Source organism: Hemicordylus capensis, chromosome 15 (assembly GCF_027244095.1).
Source record: "Hemicordylus capensis ecotype Gifberg chromosome 15, rHemCap1.1.pri, whole genome shotgun sequence".
Taxonomy (NCBI): Eukaryota; Metazoa; Chordata; class Lepidosauria; order Squamata; family Cordylidae; genus Hemicordylus; species Hemicordylus capensis.
Window position 1 is genome coordinate 6981565 of NC_069671.1, and position 20295 is coordinate 7001859.

The following is a 20295-nucleotide window of genomic DNA, read 5'->3' on the forward strand; positions in this document are numbered from 1 at the left end:
ATCTGTCTGTCCCCTTATATGCCTGATATTCCACACAATGTAGGGGGACAGCTCAGAGACACAGTTGAATGATCAATAATGCCACCTGCACAACCAGCTAGTCAAAGATGAGGAAAAGAGTACCCCCACTTTGAGGGGGCCCTTTCCATTTGCTTCTGCTTGAGTACTACAGTGCTAAATGGATAGCAAAGGGAACTGTCATGCCTTTAATCAACATTAGAATAATTTGGGGTGGGCGGGGGAGGGAAATGTTCAAACCCCCATGTAAAAGGTGATCTTTCAAAAATTCCCTATACATCACGGGCTACAATGAACCTATTTGGGCAAATATAAAATCCAGCCTCCATCAATACACAATCAATACACCAAGGTTTCCAAAAAAACCAAGCCTTGTTTAATTAAGAATGGTATATGCAGCAACTGATAAGATATTTATGTCCCACTAGTATGCTTGAAAGTAAATAGTTGTCTTTGGGACTGGTTTCCTGTATATCTGGGTACATGCACAAACACACATCTTTTTGTTATGGCTTAATCAATTTAATGTACCTACTACAACCTGCTTCTGCGTTCACAATTACTAACTTTGATTACAATTCTCAGAAACGGACATAGAAAAAACCTGAGGGGAATTTTTCTTTCTTTTTAGCCATAGTTCAACCTTGATTGCAAGTATAATGGGGAGCTTAAACTGTGCTAAGGTAATCCATAGCCTACAATATGGACCAGAGAACAATCAGCATCCATTATCACCGCAACATGGTTTCAACACAGCATGCACAAACATTCACAGGTCTTAAACCAGACCTGGAAGTGACAGGAAATTCTTTGTACCCATCACTGCTTTGAGGAGTGCTGAGAAATGTTGGCCTCAAAATAGAAGCAGATGAATACGAATACGACAAATATTTATATACCGTTTTTCAATCCAAGTCCCCCAAATGGTTTACATAGAAATAAACAAACAAACAAAATGGCTCACTGTCCCTCAAAGGGATCACAATCTAAAAAAGAAACAGAAGACAGACACCAGCAACAGCCACTGGAGGGATGCTGTGCTGGGGATGGGTAGGGTCAGTGGCTGCCCCCCCGCTAAATAAAGAGAACCACCACTTTTAAAAGGTGCCTCTTTGCTCTTTTAGCAGGGGCGAGCATGACCTAGACCAGCAGTTCTCAACTGTGGGTCCTCAGATGCTGGACTAAATCATCATCTAAGCCTTTGGGCCATTGGGATGATGGGAGCTGAAGTCCAGTAACATCTGTGGACCCAAGGTTGGGAACTCCTGGCCTAAACAATCCAGTGTTTAAAAAGCCAGGCCATGCCCACCACGTCATCTTTGGCTTCCAGACCTACAGTGCTGACTAGGGAAATTGAGAAACAAAGGTGGAGGGCTCCTGACAGATGGGAGACAGGGGACCCAGATGCAATGGAGAGTCAGAACTCCTTTCAAATCTGCTGGTCTTGCTGAGTGTTAAATCTGCTGTGAATATAACCCCCTGTCTTGCCGATGCTGGGCCTGATGAGTGGGGTGTTTCCTTAGCCTGCTTCTCTTTCCCTCCCTCATTGCTGCCACAGCCTCTCTTAGACCAGTGCTGAAGTGTAAAAGTCATGGGAATTATGCATAACACTGTGTGGCTCACGCACACAAAGCACTGCCTTGCCTCCCATGTTTCTCTCCGAAACTCAACCGGGCACCAGTCAGAGGGAGCACATGTGAAATTAATTACTGTAAAATTAAACTGGATTGTCTTTTTCCTCTTCCTCTGCTTCTCCCCCACACAGCCCTTCCTGAAATCCCTCCAAGGTGTGTATATTTTATTAAAGCCACTAGAGTCTAAGCAGTACAGCCAACACATTCACAGAAGTCAAGAGAGAGGAGGGCATGTGGGCACAATAGCCCCTTAAGAGCGCAGGCTCCCCCCTCCGTCCCTCCAACCTTCCGTTGCTCTAATGAACGCTTGGTATCTGTCCATGAAAAACAAACATCAATCAGGCAACAGGCTGTTCCTTTTCCCCGTTCCTGGTCTGAAATAACAGTCGTCCCCCGCTGGGCTGGGAACGCCACTTCCCGGTCCAGCGCACAGAGGGGATAATAACTGGGGAGCAGGAGGGGGGATGAAATCCCGCTCCGAGGTGCCAGAATACACAGTGAACAGTGCAGTTCAGAGCCAGAGAAAACTTTGGAACACAACAGCTTTTGATTCCCCTTGTCCCATTGGGCACGTTAATTATTTAATAGCTGGCTTGTGAATTTTCAGTGGTGGTAGGAATAGTGGGGAGGAGGGAAACTCTCTCTCTCTCTCTGCCTGTCTAGCAGTGTATCTGTTGCTCTGCAGGCATATTGTGCTCCTAGATTAAAAAGAAAAATCTAGAGCTTTACATTTACCTTCCCAGCGCTTGGCGGAGGACAACAGAAAGACTCGTGTCCCCCCATTAAGTAACCACAGGATTCACAGCAGAGCGCAAACCAAGTGAGACTACCACTTCATGAGGTCTGGTGACAATCCTTGCCAATGGTTTTTTTTTTTTTTTTTTTTAAGCTTTAAAATGTACATTCCTCCACCATACTTTCACATGCCCGCATGCATTTTTACCGTCACGCAGAGCCCTAGAATATGAAAAATGTCAAGACTCTTAAAGCGACTGTTATTTTGGCATGGCCCAACGGTGGAATCCGCAACCTCGCTGGCAGCTGAAGCATTTTCATGGGCAAGTCGGCCATGGTGCCAGTCCACATTTCAGAGAAACCAAATCTGACTGATCTTATTTATGAAAAATGAAATACACATCTGTGTATAAATAAAATAACATCCCCAGCCTAGGCTGCCTGCCTACCATCTAGTGCTGCTTGATGGGAAACCCCTCCAAAACGACAACACCCTGCTCTGTTTGTTTAAAATTAACACACTGTGATAGGAAGCCTGGCAGGAACACACAAAAGCAACCCTGCCAGCAGCAACAGAAGCAGACTCAGCAAGCTGCTGCTCTCTGCCGGGATACCTGGGTGGCATGTTTAGTACGGGCCCACAGGAAAAGCGGGAGGAGGGAGGAGAGAACATTTTGTTGGCCTGGCAAATGCTCGAAGCAGACGTCCAGCAGCATCCAAATCCTGAAACTGAAGGGCTGATACACACATCTTTGGAGATCTACTTGACCACTATGCAATATATTGGCCTGCCAGAGAGACAGGTTTGTTTATGGCTAATGCAAAAAAATGGCCACAATCAAGTGAGGTGAGCCGGGTTGCCAGGCAGAGCACTCTCCCATTACTGGCGATGGCAGGGAAGAGCACCCTGGTGGGGTCCTGAGCTCTGCTATGTTTGGACAGTGGTTGTAACAATGCGCCGGCACACCTCCAGGATTACAATAGGGGATCTGGCCACAGTGAAATGGCAAATATGCTGCATCAGTACACATGAATTAGTGCACACTTTCTGGGATGGTGGCAGGAAGGACTGCGGATCTCTCCTCACAACTAAACGGTCCTTGCTTCACATTCTGAAAATGGCTGTCCTTCCCCTGCGGGAACTTGGGGCCCCCTCTAAAACCATCCCCGTCTCTGTGCTGCAAATCTTAGGCAGAGGGGCAGCCAGGAGAACAGAAGGGGCTGGGTCTTGCAGAGGGCACATGTTTGTCTGCGTGCATGCATGAGTGTGCATTTCTAGGATGAATTATACGCAAAAATGAAATTGCAGGAGCTGTCAGGGCATGAAGGATGCCCCCACGATCCAGCCTCATTCACTCAGGATAGGACAGGACAGGCTGCTGTGAGCAATATAGGGATTTACACATCTCAAAATGAAGCTAATATAAAAATCAATTACTGAAACATACCGCATGTCAACCCTGGGATTGCTGTGAAGAATGAACTATTACCGCTCGCCGCACAGATTGATCGGGAGAGCACGCTTCCTGCTCATCAACCGCACACCCCATGATTCCCAGACTGGGGGAGGGCTTGGAGAGGAGGGAGAAAGGACTCTGCGTCAGTCTGCAGGGGGCTGAAGCAGCAGCTTGTTAAGAGTATTCTCTTTGCTCCAGCTGACCTCACTGCCGTGAGAGGGGGGAGGGGAGAAATCACTGATTCACAAAGAATTTTAGACAGCACAAGGCTTTAACTGCACAAAAGAGAAGCTGGGCCCATTTGCAATTAAAGAGCATGCTGTGGTCTCATTGATCACTTGCATTGATTGAACGAAGGAAACACAAGATGGGGGGGGGGCGCTAACTCCAGCCCCCCCTCTTTTTGCCCAGGCACCCCCAAAGCCTCCCCTTCCCCCGCTGACTTGTCAAATTACTTGTCAATTGCTGGTCTGGCCTCTATTATGCCAGTGACCTGCACCAAGCACGGGTTACCATGTCTGCCTGCAGGAATCCCTAATGGGCTATTATACAACTCAGGACAGATTAATATTGATAACTTGTCAAATTGCTTTCAAAAGCAAGTGTCTGGGGCATGGGTGCAGGAGAGCAAAGAAAAACGGGAGAGAGAGAGTCAGGGGTTGTTTTTCTTTAGAATTACAGAAACACAAGGACACAGAATGCATGGGCATTTCAATAAACGGTGGGGCAAAACTGCCAATAAATGCATTCAAGGAAGCCTCGCAGATGCAACAAGATTGCATGTTCCGCATGGCCATAACTGAAGAACTCCAGCGAATAAGATTGCTGAGTTGTACAGGATTAACATAATGTGCATATCATGTGCATAACTAACAATGATACAAATAACTTGGGTCCCTTTTTCTTTCTCTTGTTGTTCCCAATCCTTCTAGCACTTTTACATCAACATATGCTCAAAGGTATTTCTATAACCATAAGGACTAGATACTAAGGTTATTTAAAAGGAAAGCCAAGGCGTTCAGGATTTCAGCAAGAAACCAAAGGCAGACAGACATGCTTTGGGGGCCACATTTGCAGCCCACAAGCGTTGCTGTGTCTCAGTTCCTGAACTAATGGATATTTGGAGGAGAAATTATTTTCTAGGTTAGATTTTTTGGTGCAAGTTCTGCCCCTTCTCCCCCAAATCAATACTGACTCTTACAAATATATGAAAATGAAATCTTTCTTCAGCCATGATGGTGGGATAATCATAACAGTCTAATCATGAGACACCAAGGAGACAGAGTGGAGCAAAAGGCCAACACCATTAACAGAAATATGATTCCAAGATGCAAGAAACAGGATCAACATCCCACTCAGCAGTACTTAGTAGAACCCATTTGGAGTACCATATTCATCCTGGGCACTGCTGTTTATGAAGGATGTTGACAAGCTGGGAAGGGTTCTGAGGAGAGCCATAAGGAAGATAAGCGACCTAGAAAGAGGATGTTATGGGACAAAGTTAACCCTTTGTAAACTGTGACCTCCTACTTTGAGAGAGAAAGAGGATGTTCTGGGAAAGGGTAAACAATGAGGTATTTTTATTCTGTTGTAGGTCTGCATCCCATTAAGGTCTCTGGACAATTGGGGGGCCCTGGGCCAAATATTGGCTCCAGAAGGATGTTGCCTGGTTCTCCTTGTTGTCAGTCGAGATGGAAAGAGGCTTGTGGAGAAAGTGACAGAAGTTGTGGCAAAGGACCTTGGAAGCGGAACATGTCAGAATTTGGGATTGTGGCCCATTAGTTCTCAACCCAGTTCTGAAGGGGTTGACCAGGGCCTAAACTAGAATTAGTTAAGGAGTAGAGGGGCCAGTCATTTAGAAATCTAGTTAAGCAAGAGACAAAATCCTGCTGAAGTGAATCATCCCACTGATTAAGAACATAAGAATGTAAGACCAGCCCTGCTGGATCAGGCCCAAGTCCATCTAGTCCAGCATCCTGTTTCCTACAGCGACCCACCAGACTGCAATGGGAGAGCTTATTTTTAGATGTGTATCCCACTCTTCCTCCAAAAAGCTCAGGACAGCATATATGGTTCTTCCCCTTTCTTCCTTTTTTATTATCACAACCACCTAGGAACATAGGAAGCTGCCATATACTGAGTCAGACCCTTGGTCCATCTAGCTCAGCATTGTCAACACAGACTGGCAGCGGCCTTTCCAAGGTTGCAGGCAGGAATCTCTCTCAGCCCTATCTTGGAGATGCTGACAGGGAGGGAACTTGGAACCTAGATGCTCTTCCAGAGCAGCTCCATCCCGCAAGGGGGAATATCTGTTTGGCTCAATAAACATATGAATGGGAGACTTGATGTGTGAGCATTGTAAGATATTCCCCCCGGGTGGACCCTGCTTAGCTAAGGGGACAAGTCATGCTTGCTACCACAAGACCAGCTTTCCTCTTCTAGAAGTAGGTGAGGCTGGCAGAGAAGGACTGGCCCCCAAGATCACTTGGTGAGCTTCATGGCAAAATGAGGATTTGAACCTGAGCCTCTTCAGTCAGGGGCAGCCCAAGGTATTCTGGTGCCTGGGGCAAAATGCTGCCCACAACCTTGTAGAGGGAAAGTTTCTTCTTCTTCCCTCATGCTTCCGGCAAGCTTTTCAAGGAGTTTATGAGGAGAGGTGCTACTCATATGATTTTCAGATAGGTCCCAAAGAGCTGCTCTGATGGCAGTGGTGAAGGGCATCTGTTGGTGTCTCAGCCATCTGGTCCCTGAGACAACCATCTCACCTCATGAAAGGACCACCCCTGCCTCCAGTTCCAATATGACACTCTACCCACTACACCATGCTGGAATGTCCTTAACTCAATCCATGAAGACTTAAAAGAACCTAAATGTCTTAATAAAAATAGAAATCATTTAGCATGATTTAAAAAATAATAATCAAGGAAAAGCTATTTGAGGCTGGTTTGGCTTGCACTGTATGAGGGGTGTTTAAATCTAAACTTGGGAGCATAAAGGGAATCTGGCCAGAAGCAAATGTTTATTGAGCCAAACGAGAGGAAAAGGTAAACAAGCAGCAAAAAGGATGAAAAGATAATTCAATTTGTCTTTTTAAAAAATCCTTTTAGCTCAAAGTAATGTAAATTGTTATTAGCAGATGGTTGGAATTATTTATTAAAATGCCTTTCCTCATAACCTGATAGCCTGTTTTAATTGACTTTTACACAAACTGAAAATTTAAAACTTGTCTGCTGAGGCAGAACAGCGTACACTGATTATTTTTTCTCCTTGTTACAGGGCCTCTCCACCCCCACCAATAATATACCTTATAATTAAAGACAACAAATCATTCTTTCCACATTTCTACAAGCCAGAACTTATTTATTTCTTTAAAGCCCCCCCCCTTTCCTCCTTTAAGGCCTCGTACGCCATTAGCGCTCCAGAATATTTAACAGCACTACATTCAAAATGTAAAATATTTTAAGAAAATGAACCAATTCTACCAAGGAATGGCTGTGGAGCAGAGACGTTTATGCCACCCTGGGTAATTACAGGGATGAGCACGCGACTTCTCACCACTCTAAGAATGCAGCCTGAGCTTGGATGCTTTAAATCAAAAAGCAATTTCAGTCTGTAATGCTCAAATAAATAATTAAATACATTCTATCTCCCACAGTATTGCTTCTATTTATTCTAACTCCAGTGACAGGAATGCAGCAGCGAACCCCAATAACCTTAAAACAACAAAACCACCACCCACCAGAGAGCTCAGAACATGTTTACAATTCAACTTTTTACCCCACTGCTCCGAGGGAACCCTCTATATCAGCTTAACAGCAGAATTACTCCACTGGCAGTGGCTGGGTTAAGTTGTGAAGAGGTTCGATATCCCCTCCGTGTCTAAGACAATGCTAGATGGGTGTTGATATTAAAGCCATAAATTGTTCCTCCCCATCAGCTGCCTTCCCAATGACATTTCTGGCCCATGTAAGCTGAGCTCTACTGACATGAGACAAACGGCAATGATTGAAAACTGACCTCATTGGGTGGCTGCAATTTTTCCACTGGGTCCTAAGGCAAAGCGGTATGAGTCGTGAGAGGGGGTGAAGGAGCGGTGCAAGGAATGTTGATGTGTAGGATGCTTCTGTAATGGCCAAGTGCTGGAGCAGGAGCTTCTCCTTAGAGAAGGAGCGATATGGAGCAGAAGGTCTCTGATCAATAAGGAACAATTGCAGACGTGTGGATGGTTATTCTGCAAGCCTAAGAGCTCCACTGAACACTGTGGGGACTCACTTCTGAATAGCCATGAATAGGCTCAGGCTGCAAGGAGTCCTGGCAATGCATTTTGACCATGCAGTCATAGAGTAGAAATAGGGTCTCTGCAGGAGAGATCGGGGCGGGAGGGAAGTGAGGTTTTGGACTGGCTAGTTTGGATGCTGGGAAGAACAAGGAGCTCTGAATAGCACACCTGGATTCCTGTCCAAGTGTTGCTGTACAGGAGTGAGTGGAAGAGTAACTCCACCATGTGACTCCGAGGGCGGGCAGGATACATATGCAATCAATCAATCAAAAAACCACAGCAGAAAGACATGCTGACCAGATGATGCCCCACGTCACAATTTCACACTTTGGGGTGCTTCACATATCACAGAAAATTGAGAAGTACATGATGATGGCCTCCCACACATAACTCCAGTGTTCCCCATAAGGAGCGACACACACCACAGGTTCTCTGAGCAGCTCAAGGCCAGCCACGGTTCCATGTGCAGAAAAACAATGGGCTGTAGCACAATGGAGGCACATGACACACCTACCGGAAGGAGCCCTTGAAAGTCAAGTAAGATTAAATTATGGGTTGCTATTGAAAGAATGAATAATTGAACTATTGAAAAATTACAACTCTCCATTTGTTAAATTCTTCACCCTCCAGAGGAGAGCTGGTCTTGTGGTAGCAAGCATGACTTGTCCCCTTAGTTAAGTAGGGTCTGCCCTGGTTGCATATGAATGGGAGACTAGAAGTGTGAGCACTGGAAGAGATTCTCCTTAAGGGATGGAGCAGCTGTGGGAAGAGCATCTAGAGTTTAAGTTCCCTCTCTGGCATCTCCAAGATAGGGCTGAGAGAGATTCCTGCCTGCAACTTTGGAGAAGCCGCTGCCAATCTGTGTAGACAATACTGAGCTAGATGGTCCTATGGTCTGACTCAATATATGGCAGCTGTCTATGTTCCTATGCTCACCTCAAAAGAACACAACCGTTCTCCTTCTAATTTTATTATCACATCAGCCTTGCGAGGCAGGTTAGGCTGAGAGATCTGTGGTGGCTGAGTGGGGATTTGAACCCAGGTCTCCCCAATCCTAGTCCAAACACTCTAACCACACCACCACACTGGTTTTCAGTGGTTCAAGAAGATAGAGACACACAGACTATTTATTGAATTGGACTTACCAAAGTCCATAGATGCTTTCATCTGGCGACTTAGTACTCATACCATTAAAATCAGTGCGTGAATAATGGGGGGGGACTGTCCTCCGCCCTTATCTTTTGAAAAGGCACCCATGGCAATAGTTTTAGAAGGGTACGAGCATGAACTGGATAAGATTTTGAGTGTGTGTGTGGGGGTAAGGCTGTAATCCTTAGGGCTTGTGCATTTCATTAAGGACCCCCTACCTTTGCTCCATAATTCAAGGACTGATTAAAAGGCAGGCTTGAAAGAGATGACTCTTTGCCCAAGCCATTTAGATCTCGGGGGGGGGGGGGGGAGCCAGAATGCCTGTTAATTATGATGCACTGTTTTCATTTTGACTTTCAGATTACTTCCAGTTCTGTAATCTGAGATTCAGCAGGAGCCACCCACTTCTGGCCACAAAGAAAATCTAGTTAGCAACTAAGCTACCAGTTGGCCCAACAAAAGATTTCACCCCGTGGATGGATTCTGTGCTTCTAAGGACAGCAAGAGGAGGGAGTGGGAGAGGGAGGCAGGCAGCGACGGAGAGGGGAAGCAGCCTGCCCGGGATCAAACTGCAGACAGGAGCAGGGGTAGAATCTGGATCTTTTTACTCCTAGTTCACTTCCCTAGACAAAGCAGAAGGCTGCAGAGCACTGTATATACCGAGAGCAGCTTTGCCAGTGTGAGTTTCCACTTCACTGAGAGCCTGCCGTGAGCCAGGTGAAGTAACCATCCATTTCCAAACACTCCCACGCCCCCAGCCCTTCTTGAAATAATAAGGTATCCGTTCTGAAACAGCATGCCCTATCTCTGGAGGTTTTGCATTTCTAGTTTTTAAAATGATTTACTATGACAGTTTAGCACAGCGGGAAAGGAAAGGGGGGTGGGGAGAAACAGAGAGAGACTCAGTCCCCCTTAAGGCAAGAGAATTATGCAGCCCTGATCTCCAAAGAACAAGGTCTCTTTTCTGGATCAGACATGCGAGTCAAACCTCAGAGTCCTTTCTTAACAAGAAATCTCTCTCGCTGGCCCGAGGCTCTCCTCTGTGGTCAGGACAGACAAAATAAAAGAAACGGAAATAAAAGGCAGGGACTTCAAAAGGGCTGCCCGCTGCCAGCCCACTGGGCCAAGCAGTTGCAGAGCATCCCACCGTTGACAATTAGGCCGGCCTGTGGAGGAAATGTAGTTCCGGCTTGAGAAATGGTCAAGACTGACTGACAGGCCATTGTTTTGGTTTGCAGAGGGTCAGTTCTAAAGAGCTGTCCCGTCCCAGTAAGAGGTGCCTGTCCTTTAGAGTCCTACAGAGCAGTGATGCTCTGAAACAGGAACCATCTGTTCAACGTGAATGGCACTGAGCACCCTAAAGGGGGTGATGGGGCAAGCTTTTAGAACATCGTGGGATACAAATAGTCCACAACAAGCCACGTCGCTTCAGAACATCACAGCAATATATATGCCAGCCAACTGGAAGTGGAGTATAAACCCATGTCTGCATCCATCTGGAGGACATTAGGGATGAAGCTGAAGTTCAGATGGGTGGAGTTAGTAATAGGAACTCTCTAGTCAGAGAAGCCTCACCCGCCCCCTCCCCATACCAGGTGAGCTCAGGCATTCCCAAATTTGAGCCCCTGGGCTGTTAATGCCGTGTACTGGCTGGTTCATTCATCACCACTGCCTCCTAGTTCCAGTGGAGAGGAGAGCTGGCCTGGAGGAAGTGAGCATGATGTATCCAATTTGCTAAGCAGGGCCGGCCTTGATTTGCATTTGGCAGGGTGGCTACATGTGAGTGTTGTAAAACTCCTTTGTGGGTGAAGTCATAGCTCAGAGGATGCAGAAGGTCTCAGGTTCACTCCCTGGAATCTCCAGGCAGGGCTGAGAAAGACTCCTGCCTGGAACCTTGGAGAGCCAGTGCCAGTCAGTGAAAACAATACTGAGCCAGAGAGATGGAGGGTCTGACTTGGTATAAGGTATACCAAGTAAAATGACTTGGTATAAAGTTCTCTTCCCTCATCTTGTCCCTTGCTGGAACCCAGACCACTGCAAGAGCAGCAGAACAACAAAGAGAACAGAAGAGTAAGAAGGATGCGAGAGACACAAATCGGCTACTCAGCCAAAAAAAACCCCTTGGCAGGGTACGTTCACATAAGCAGCACTGGGTTCTTGAGTGATGAGGGCCAGCACTAAACTGGTTTTCAGTGGCTGGACCTCAGCAGTGGGAGTGACCAAGGCAATACATTCAAACACACCAATGAAAGTCATTCTTCACATAACATGTAATCAGCTTAAGAAATTCAGTGCAACAAGAGATGCCTGGTTAGGTTGCAGTTGCTCAGTGGGGAGAGAAAAGGCTCTCTGGACATGCTCAGAGGTACTTTTCCTTAATGACGGGGCATGGCCAAAGATTGGGAAGAGTGGTGCTATGGAACTTGGATCAAGGAGCAGGGTGGAGCTAGAAACCAACAGTTTCTGCAAGAGATATTTCCCCATTTATATATGGTCCAGCAGCATAAAGGTCTGCTGGACCTTTAGGGAGGAGGACAGCTAGGACGAGATGAAGGTCGCTGCAACGCAAGTGAGACGACAAGGTTCTGGGCAGGTTCTATTGTGTGGGCAGCTGCATCCCAGGGAGTCTCCCCCCCCCCCAGTACCCTGAATTATGAACATTTTGGAGTTCATAATTCAGCAAACCTTCTTTCCCATCTGCCCAGAGGTGAAAGGCTTGTCTTTCAGACAGAAAGGGGAGGAGGGAGAGAAGAATGTGAAAGAGAGACTGTCTGAGAGAGCGCCATGTGTGAGAAAGCTGGGTGCCAAAACAAACAGCCTTTTCTTATTTGTTCATTGATTTATTTGCAGGGAGGATGCCTTGTAAGGGCCTCGGCAGTGAATGCCTCCCTCCCTCTGCACCAGGAAGAAATGTCTGCAGCGAGACAAACAGAGTCTCATGCCAACAAACAGCCATTGATCACCACCAACCCGGACCTCTATCCTTCTATATTTAATGATTATTTCCTGGCAGGGAGTGAGGCTGAGGAGGGCCTGAAGAGGACCATGTTGGCTCAAAGCCCTTTAATCCAAGCCCATTTTGCAGTTATGGCCACTGAGGTCACATTGGCTCAAGACACCTCCCCAGATTTGCCTACTGGAAGCTGCCTCTTTACACTTTTTTTGAAATTTGATTTAACTGGTTTTTGACTGTTCCAAGTTTGTTTTTCCTTTCAAATCTGTATTTCATATGTATAACACAAAACATGGACAACATTTTAAAAACTCTTTGAACTATCTCTGATTTATCGGTTTATGCTGCTATCAGCCTAGAAGGCACTTTGCACTGCAATATGGTAATTTTCAGCTTTTTCAGCTTCAACTCCAACCTACAATACGGGACATCCACTTGTGCAACCCAATCTAATATTTACTTGGAAGCAAGCTCCACTGCATTTCTAGTATATACCCTTACCCTATATTAAGAGCTGGTGCAGAGCTGAATAGTGGCTAAAAGGCTGAGCTGCAAATCATGGCTTTCCCCGTTTGAATCTCAACTCTGCTGTGAACTCACCAGGTGGCCTTAGGCAAGCAATTCCCTTTCAGCCTCAGCTGCATTACAGGGATAATAGTTCTTACCTTACAGGGCTGCTGTGAGGATTACATGGGAAAACATGTGGAATGCTTTGCACACTCCAAAAACACAATACAAATGCTAACTATTATTATTGTCTTCTTCTCTCTCTTTCCTCTTTTAAAGAAAAATCCAAGGAATTAACAGACCGACCCATTGATTTGACCCACTGTAGGCCACCAAGCTTGACCCGAATGAGGACCAGCTTGACCTGAATGAGGACCCAGACCCTTCAGGTTAAAGACCAAATGAGCAATATAATTCAAAACCAAGAAGGTCCCTGCCCCACTACCATTGTCCTAGCTATGGGTCTGAGTGGGCAGGAGAGAAGAGCATGTTGTCGTAAAGGGAGGAATCACAGCTGCAGGGTCTTGCTGTGGTTGTGCTCTAAAAGTGACAGGCAGAGTCTTTAGGGGAATCTGGCAACTAAGACTGCTGAGTGGCTGAGCAGTTGAAAGATGATGCCTCTTTAAAATCCCATGCTCCAGAAATATGCCATCAGATGAACAACAAGCAGCTTCACAAAATGCCAGGGAAGTATTTCTCCAAATTACCTACCTTTAGTTGCTGCAGGGGAGAAGAGCTTCTCTGAGCCTTCGGAAGCCTGAAAAAAGCACAAAGAAGAGGGTTACTAAATGAGAGTTTAACATTTCCCAACAGCAGTAACAAAACAAATCAGTTTAAGCTCGAAGAGTGCAGTTATGTGTCACACCTGGAGGGTGCAATGTTGTGCCATTAAAAAGGAAGCAAGAATGGAGGAAGGGGTGGGATGTGGGGGGAGAAGTATGTAGAAACAGGGCCCTGAGCTCACATCCTCCCTGTCTAGTGAGCCAACCATACAATGCACAAGCTATTTTATTCACAATTCTTCTCCTAGCAAGCACAAATGAAAGAGCTATCAAGGTAAAGTCACAGCCATTTCAAAGCCTCTCGTCTTGAAATGGATCCTTATTCCTTACTGAATATGCAGAAGATGTTGAATGTAAAGACAGAATGGGCAGAGCCTAGATACAGCAGTGCAGAAAGAGAGACCTATTTTGTACCAAATCACAGACCTGTGCTCATCCCACCCTCACCCACTCGGCCGCTTAGCCGATTATTAAGCAAAGCCGCTTCGTTCCGTTTATACCCAAGCCACATTCTGCTTTTTGAACTCCATCCATGCTGTACTTCTGCCTTGGGAAGTAGTTAAGAAATCCAATTAACCTAAACCTTGTAAACAGCTTCATCGTAATCGGGGTCACTGGGCTTCAGCCAGGATGATAACAACATAGACTGTTTTAAAAAATCCATGTAAATAAAGCTCTCTCTAAATCAATTCTTTCAAGGCTCCCCACCCCCCGCCACGTGAAACAGGAAAACCTCAAGATAAATGTCTTGGCACAACTGCCAAATGTCTCTTATTTTTAACGGCTGCAACATTTTGTTGATTAATAGACTGGATTAATCAACTCAAATACGTTTTAATTGACTAAAAAGGTGCTCCCAATTCAAATTTCTAAAATTATTTTATAACACAAAGACAGAAAACTGCAGGTTGCAAGCAATATCACAGAAGAGGTCTTCCCTCTTCGCTCATATGCAGGAGGGAGGTATTCCCTCATCTAAGATTATGCCTGCTGGGACATGTGTATGCATCTTGTATAAACAAAGCATACTTTTCCCCCTTGAGAGCTGTATTTTTTTCTCATGCACCAATTTATGCAGATTTAATCCATCAACTAAAACTCTCATGATTAATCAACTATGATTTATGTAATTGCATGTCAGCCCTACTTATTTTAAAGGACAGGACCAAATTATTCTGAAATGTCAGTGACCCAAATAATATAACGGAAGATCCTGCACATGCAGAAGAAACACAGATAGAGCAGGAAGCGTGCTTCCCTAACGCATTTGTGAAGGTCATGAAGGTTTTTTTGCAATACAGATGTTTCCAAAAGAAAGTAGGGAGGATCGATTATGTAGAAGGACCTAAACATGGGAGGCACAGATAAATAAAGCTAGACTGTATATATATCAAACCAGAGTTTAGCTCTGCTTTTAAAAGAAATTAATTCAACTCATGGCTGAGCTAAGTTGATTTTCTTTCCAGCAGCATTGATTTTATTCTGCCGCTCCTTGGGAAGCGTGCATTATAAAGTACCTTATGAATTGTACTGCAACACTACATATTTCATAGGTAGAGATTTAGGAAGGGAAAATAAACACTGGAGAGTCATAACCAGACTTGCTACAAACCTGGGCCCTGACCCAAAGGGATCACTGGAATCAATGAAAGTTTTTTGCTCCCAGCTTCAATGGCCTTTGGGTTGGGTCTTCTATAGACAGCAGAGAAGGGTATGCCCTATCAGAATGACTTCTGAGTGACAAGAGGTTACACGCTGCAGGATCTTATTGAATGCAGCTGCATTTTTTAAAAAAAATAGAGAAGGGGGAAACAAGCAGTGGATGAAGAGACAAAACCTGCATGATAAGGAAATGTTGAGCTATATGTTTTCCACAAGGTTGCCTCTGGTCATTGAACAATATAACCTCTAAAATCCTTTGGGAGATGCAGCATCTCTTGTGGATGCAATTCTGCTTTGGGTGATTATGCTTAAATCACCTTTCACGGCAGGAGTGAAGCACGGGTCAGCCATCATTTCCTAGCCTAACATCATTCCTAGTTATTTATTTACTGAACACCAACCTTGCCATGCCAACTAGCATATCAAATAGCTCCTAGAGAGAGAGTTCCCCCACCCCACACACTGTAAAATGTGTTCCCCCACCCCCACTTTCTATTTATCAACAAACCAAGACGTGTTTGAATTCTTAAATGAGGAGTCTTGACTAGGACCTCAAGGTGTCCCTTATCTGGCATGCAAACACAAACAACCTTTCAATACCAGCACTTCCAGTTAATCTGGGATGCAATTCCACACAAATAAACTAAAATAAATTAATATTCTCTCCCTGTTTATTCCTGCCTTCATTCCCCTGGCCTTTCTCTGGTGCTTCCCCTCTGATGAATTACAGATCGTAAGCACCTTGGGGCAGAGACCCAACCCCTTGTATATGTTTAAAGCTCTCTCTCTCTCTCTCTCTCTCTATATATATATGGCACTTTATTATATCATCATCTAATCAGGGCTGCTCAACTTCGACCCTCCTGCAGATGTTGGCCTACAACTCCCATAATCCCTGGCTACTGGCCACTGTGGCTGGCGATTATGGGACTTGTAGTCCAAAACCAGCTGTGGGGGACTAAGTTGAGCAGGCCTAACTAGCCCAAGGGCAGGCAGACATTTGTTCACCTAAATAAATTTATTTTGCAGTACCAACTTTGTCCTGTTTTCCCGGCCACCCACCCCTGCTGCCAACAGATAACTGCTACTACTCTATTTGCCCCCAAACCAGCTCCAGGCACAATGCAGATTAATATTTATTAGATTTGTATCCCGCTTTTTTCCCATCACACAACTCAAAGCAGCTTACATGGGCTTCCCAGGAGTTTCCCATCTGGGCACAGGCCAGACATAGACCTGCTTAGCTTCAGTAAGGTGGCTGCATCATGAGCCCTCAGAGCACTTCCTGTGACATCAACTCTGCAAATGTGTGCATGCATTTTAAAAAAAATCATGCATACCTATGTGTAATAGCATTCGAAAACATGGTAAGAGAAAATGGAGAGCCAGAGAGATCACCAACAACAGGGCCTGCACCACTGATGGCCTCTTTAAGTATCTGCCAAGATGCACCTAATAGCAACACTGATCCCAATCCGCAGTAACCAATTCACACTTCCGTGCTACTTGCACAGTACAGCTCCTGCAGGAGTGATTAGATGTGATTTCCCTTCTATCTGCATGGCATGCGTTAAAAACACAACTCAACCCTCATACAATAAGCAACAAAGGGACTCTTTAATCATGAATCATGCCCAGGTGGATACAACTCACTGACTTTTTTTGACCACTCAATTCAATGCTGCTTATGCGTTGGTGAGCTTATATGACTATGCAATACTGGTAGTCTTCAGCTACAATGGTGTTATTTGACAGTGTGCTTGTCATTTATAATGGACTCCGTGTGGACCTATCTGCTGCAATTGTGCAATTGCTCAGTTCATAGTTCAGCATAAAACATCAATAAACCTGACCCTTTGGTCCATGGGTAAAGGACAAAAGGAGAGGGAGATAAAGAAGGGCGGGGGGAGAACAAGAGGGGTTTTGCCAGAGTCAATAGTTGTTTAATTCAAGAGATTTCCACCCACACGGACACCAAAATTTGCATTTGCAGTAATATCAACTTCAGTACATTCACAATTGCAGCAAATCTAGCATAGGCAATACAGGTCAGATGCATATTCTCTAATGTATTAAACAGACTCTTATGAGCAAGACTCATATGCGTCATATTACTATTACACATATATCCTAGTTTTAGTCCAGACATTAGGGCTATTCACACTTGCAAGCAAAACTGGCCGAAGGAAGCCCAGCCTGGTTTTGCCGGCGCATGTGAACCGTGTGGCTCCCGGCAGTGGCAAACCTGCCTAGGGAGTCTGCCGGTTAGCCTGGGTTTGGGGTGCAAGGGCGCCCTGAAACCAGGCTTAGTGCTTGTGTATTGGTGCCGCATGGCTCCACATGGCACTGACATGCAAGCAGCCTCCCGGCCAGTGCCAAGTTTCCATAATGCATCAGGTGCTCGTGCATTATGGGAGTCAGTGCATTATGGGAGTTCTGGGGGCCTCCTGGCTGCCAGTAGCAGCTTGACGAACATCTGGGCGAGCAAGATGACCAGGATCTTCTGTGGGGGAGGTAAGTGTTTTAAGGCTTCCTCCTCTGCAGCACGGAGCCCTTGCCCTGTGATTGTGGGAAAGGGCTCATTGTTGATCTAGCAAAATTGAAACTCCATGTTATCTTACACAGTCACAGAAAGCAAACCACAAGCACAGGTTAGCCCCTGGAGGGTGGGTGTTTTACAGAGGCATCGTTGTGGCATCCTAGACACGCAATGCACGTGAGGCCAGATGATATCGGTGCTGTTTGCCACTTCAAAAAATTAAGCCTGATTTGCACTCTCAATCAGGAGTTATACACAGGGATACACACAGCCTCCACCCAATCTTTTTTTCTAAATCTAAAAAAGGCTGCAAAATTGCAGCATGAATGGGAAGGGGAGGGTTGTGCATCACTAATCACAGCATAAGCAATATTTAATAGGTTCCCATCATAACCATATTCTATCACAACCATATTCTACACAAAAAGTGTAGTAGCAACAAATGATTTTCCTAAGTTCAAAACAGTGTGTTTTGAATGGCCAGGAAATGGGGTAGTCCACACAGACATATGGGGTAGTCCACACTTGACATATGGACTGAGGCAGGGGGAATGGAAAGCAAATGTGCATTTATTATACAAATCTATGATAGTGTAGAAACCCCTCTTTGCATAGAGAGCAAAGAACAGGAGCAAGAGGGAGAGGGAGCGAGTGTAAACCCAATTGCATGCTACAGCAATTTCCCTCCCACTTCTTTGGCTGTTCCCAGCAATGCATTTACCTGTGTTTGAGGAAAGTGGTGGGGTGGAGGTGGGGGCAAAGAAGGAATTAAGCAAACCAGTCAATCAGCACCTTTTGTGTGCTAAAATCCCAAGGACATCCAGTTTGCATGATATGCAGTAGCTCCACCAGTAGACAAAGACCGTAGGGGTGTGCACGGAACTGTTTCTTGCGGTTTGGTTTGAATTCAAACCGAATTGCCAATCCACTCACAACAGCTGGTTCGATTGGTTCAGCATTCCGGTTCAGCATGTGCAGAGGCCAGTCAATATCACAGCTGCGTGGCCTTCTAGGAGTGGCAGTGTGGCCGATGTAGTTGTTTTAATATAAGACTAATGTGGTCTCTATGGGTGGCCCCAGAGACCAACCTGGCTGCCACATTCTGCATCAGTTGCAGTATCCGAATTACGTACAAAGGCAGCCCGACGTAGAGCATATTGCAGTAGTCAAGCCTGGATGTTACCATAAAGAGCACTAGGTTGCTAGCCAATTAATTTATTGTTATATTTTTACTAATTAGGAGGGAAGGCAGTTGGGTTTGCACCTTGGATAGCAACACGCCAAGGGTTAGCCCCATCTTGAGCCCAAAGCTAAGGGATTCCTATCCCTTTCCTTTCCTTCTAGTTTGTATTCCCTTCTTCCCTTCACTTCCCACAACTACCTGAAGCAGACTCTCATAAAGTGGAGCACAAGGCATGGCACGACTTTATGTACCCCTCCAGTGTTTTGATGCTTGTATGAGGATGTTTCCCCCCCCCCCCATCACTGGCTGATGTAAGTCAACAAGTCCAGCCTGAAGCTTCAAGAGAGAAGACACTTCTGTGCTTGCTTGTGCATTTGGTGCCTGTCCTTTTCCCTTGACTGCTCCCTTCTTTCATCTGATGTTAGATATAAGAGTCAGAGGAAGCTATGTTTTACTAAAGCTGTCACTTTTGTTAAAAGTGTGTGGGGGAGAATGACCCTCTTTCTCCTGCTGGTTTCCCCCCCCCCCCAAAGTTTTGTATTTTCTCCTCTTGGTACAGAAAGGACAAGGTGAAAAGAAACACATTTGAACCATTTCACTGTATGCAGAAGTACCCCCCGTCACAGCCCAGACACAGAATTAGAAAAATATCATTCCCGTTTATTTTTAAAGGGTTTGGAGGGTTCTACCAAACACTTCTTCCTGCTCTTTTTAGAGTAGCCAGTGATTTGCAACCCAATGCTTTTAGTTCTAGGGATATACCTGAAACGGGCCACAGCCGGCCTGGCCTGTCACTTGAGAGGATGGGGTGTGTGGGTTGGAGGAGCCCCCTCTGCAGTCCTCACTGCCATTGCCACATTTTAAAAGGTAAAGACTACCTTTTCTCTCCCCCCACCAACCCCGCATTTACTTTCTGCAAAGCCCTTTACTTGTAAAGGGGAATCCTTGCCGGATTCCCCTTTACAAGTATATCCCTCGAGCTGGCTCGTGAGTGGGGTTTTCGAGCTGGGCTTGGCTGAACTCGAACTTGGACCGGCTTCACTCTTTATGGGGCAGGGCCAGCCCAGTTCGAGTGTGAGCCTTTGAGCTGAGCCTGGGTCGATTTGAGTCAGCTCAGACTGGCCCCCAGCTCGATCGAGACCAAGCTACCCAGGACAGCTTGAATCCAGTCCAGACTGGAGCCAAACCGGGGGAAACGGTCCTGTGCACATCCCTACTTTCTTCTGGCTGCCTATACTCTCGATTCCAGTAAAACACATATCCACCTACTCAGGTGATTCAACTCCAAATGGGATTAGAACTGCTATGAACTGGATTCCACATTTCTACCTCCTTTCCTTCCTCCGAAACTTAAGGCTCTCCCGAGATCCCATTCATATTTAAGCAAATGTACAGCG

At 45.7% G+C, this 20295-nt stretch overlaps 1 protein-coding gene across 25 annotated transcripts in view; it reads right to left on the reverse strand.

Moving 5' to 3' along the window:
• The window catches only part of FBRSL1 (fibrosin like 1), a 788945-nt gene that overhangs the window by 66541 nt on the left and 702109 nt on the right, over positions 1–20295 (reverse strand). For all 25 annotated transcript variants that reach the window (XM_053280504.1, XM_053280497.1, XM_053280503.1 and 22 more), the window contains one exon: positions 13444–13489. In XM_053280504.1, coding sequence (XP_053136479.1) covers positions 13444–13489 — 46 coding nt within the window. The remainder of the gene's footprint in view (positions 1–13443; positions 13490–20295) is intronic.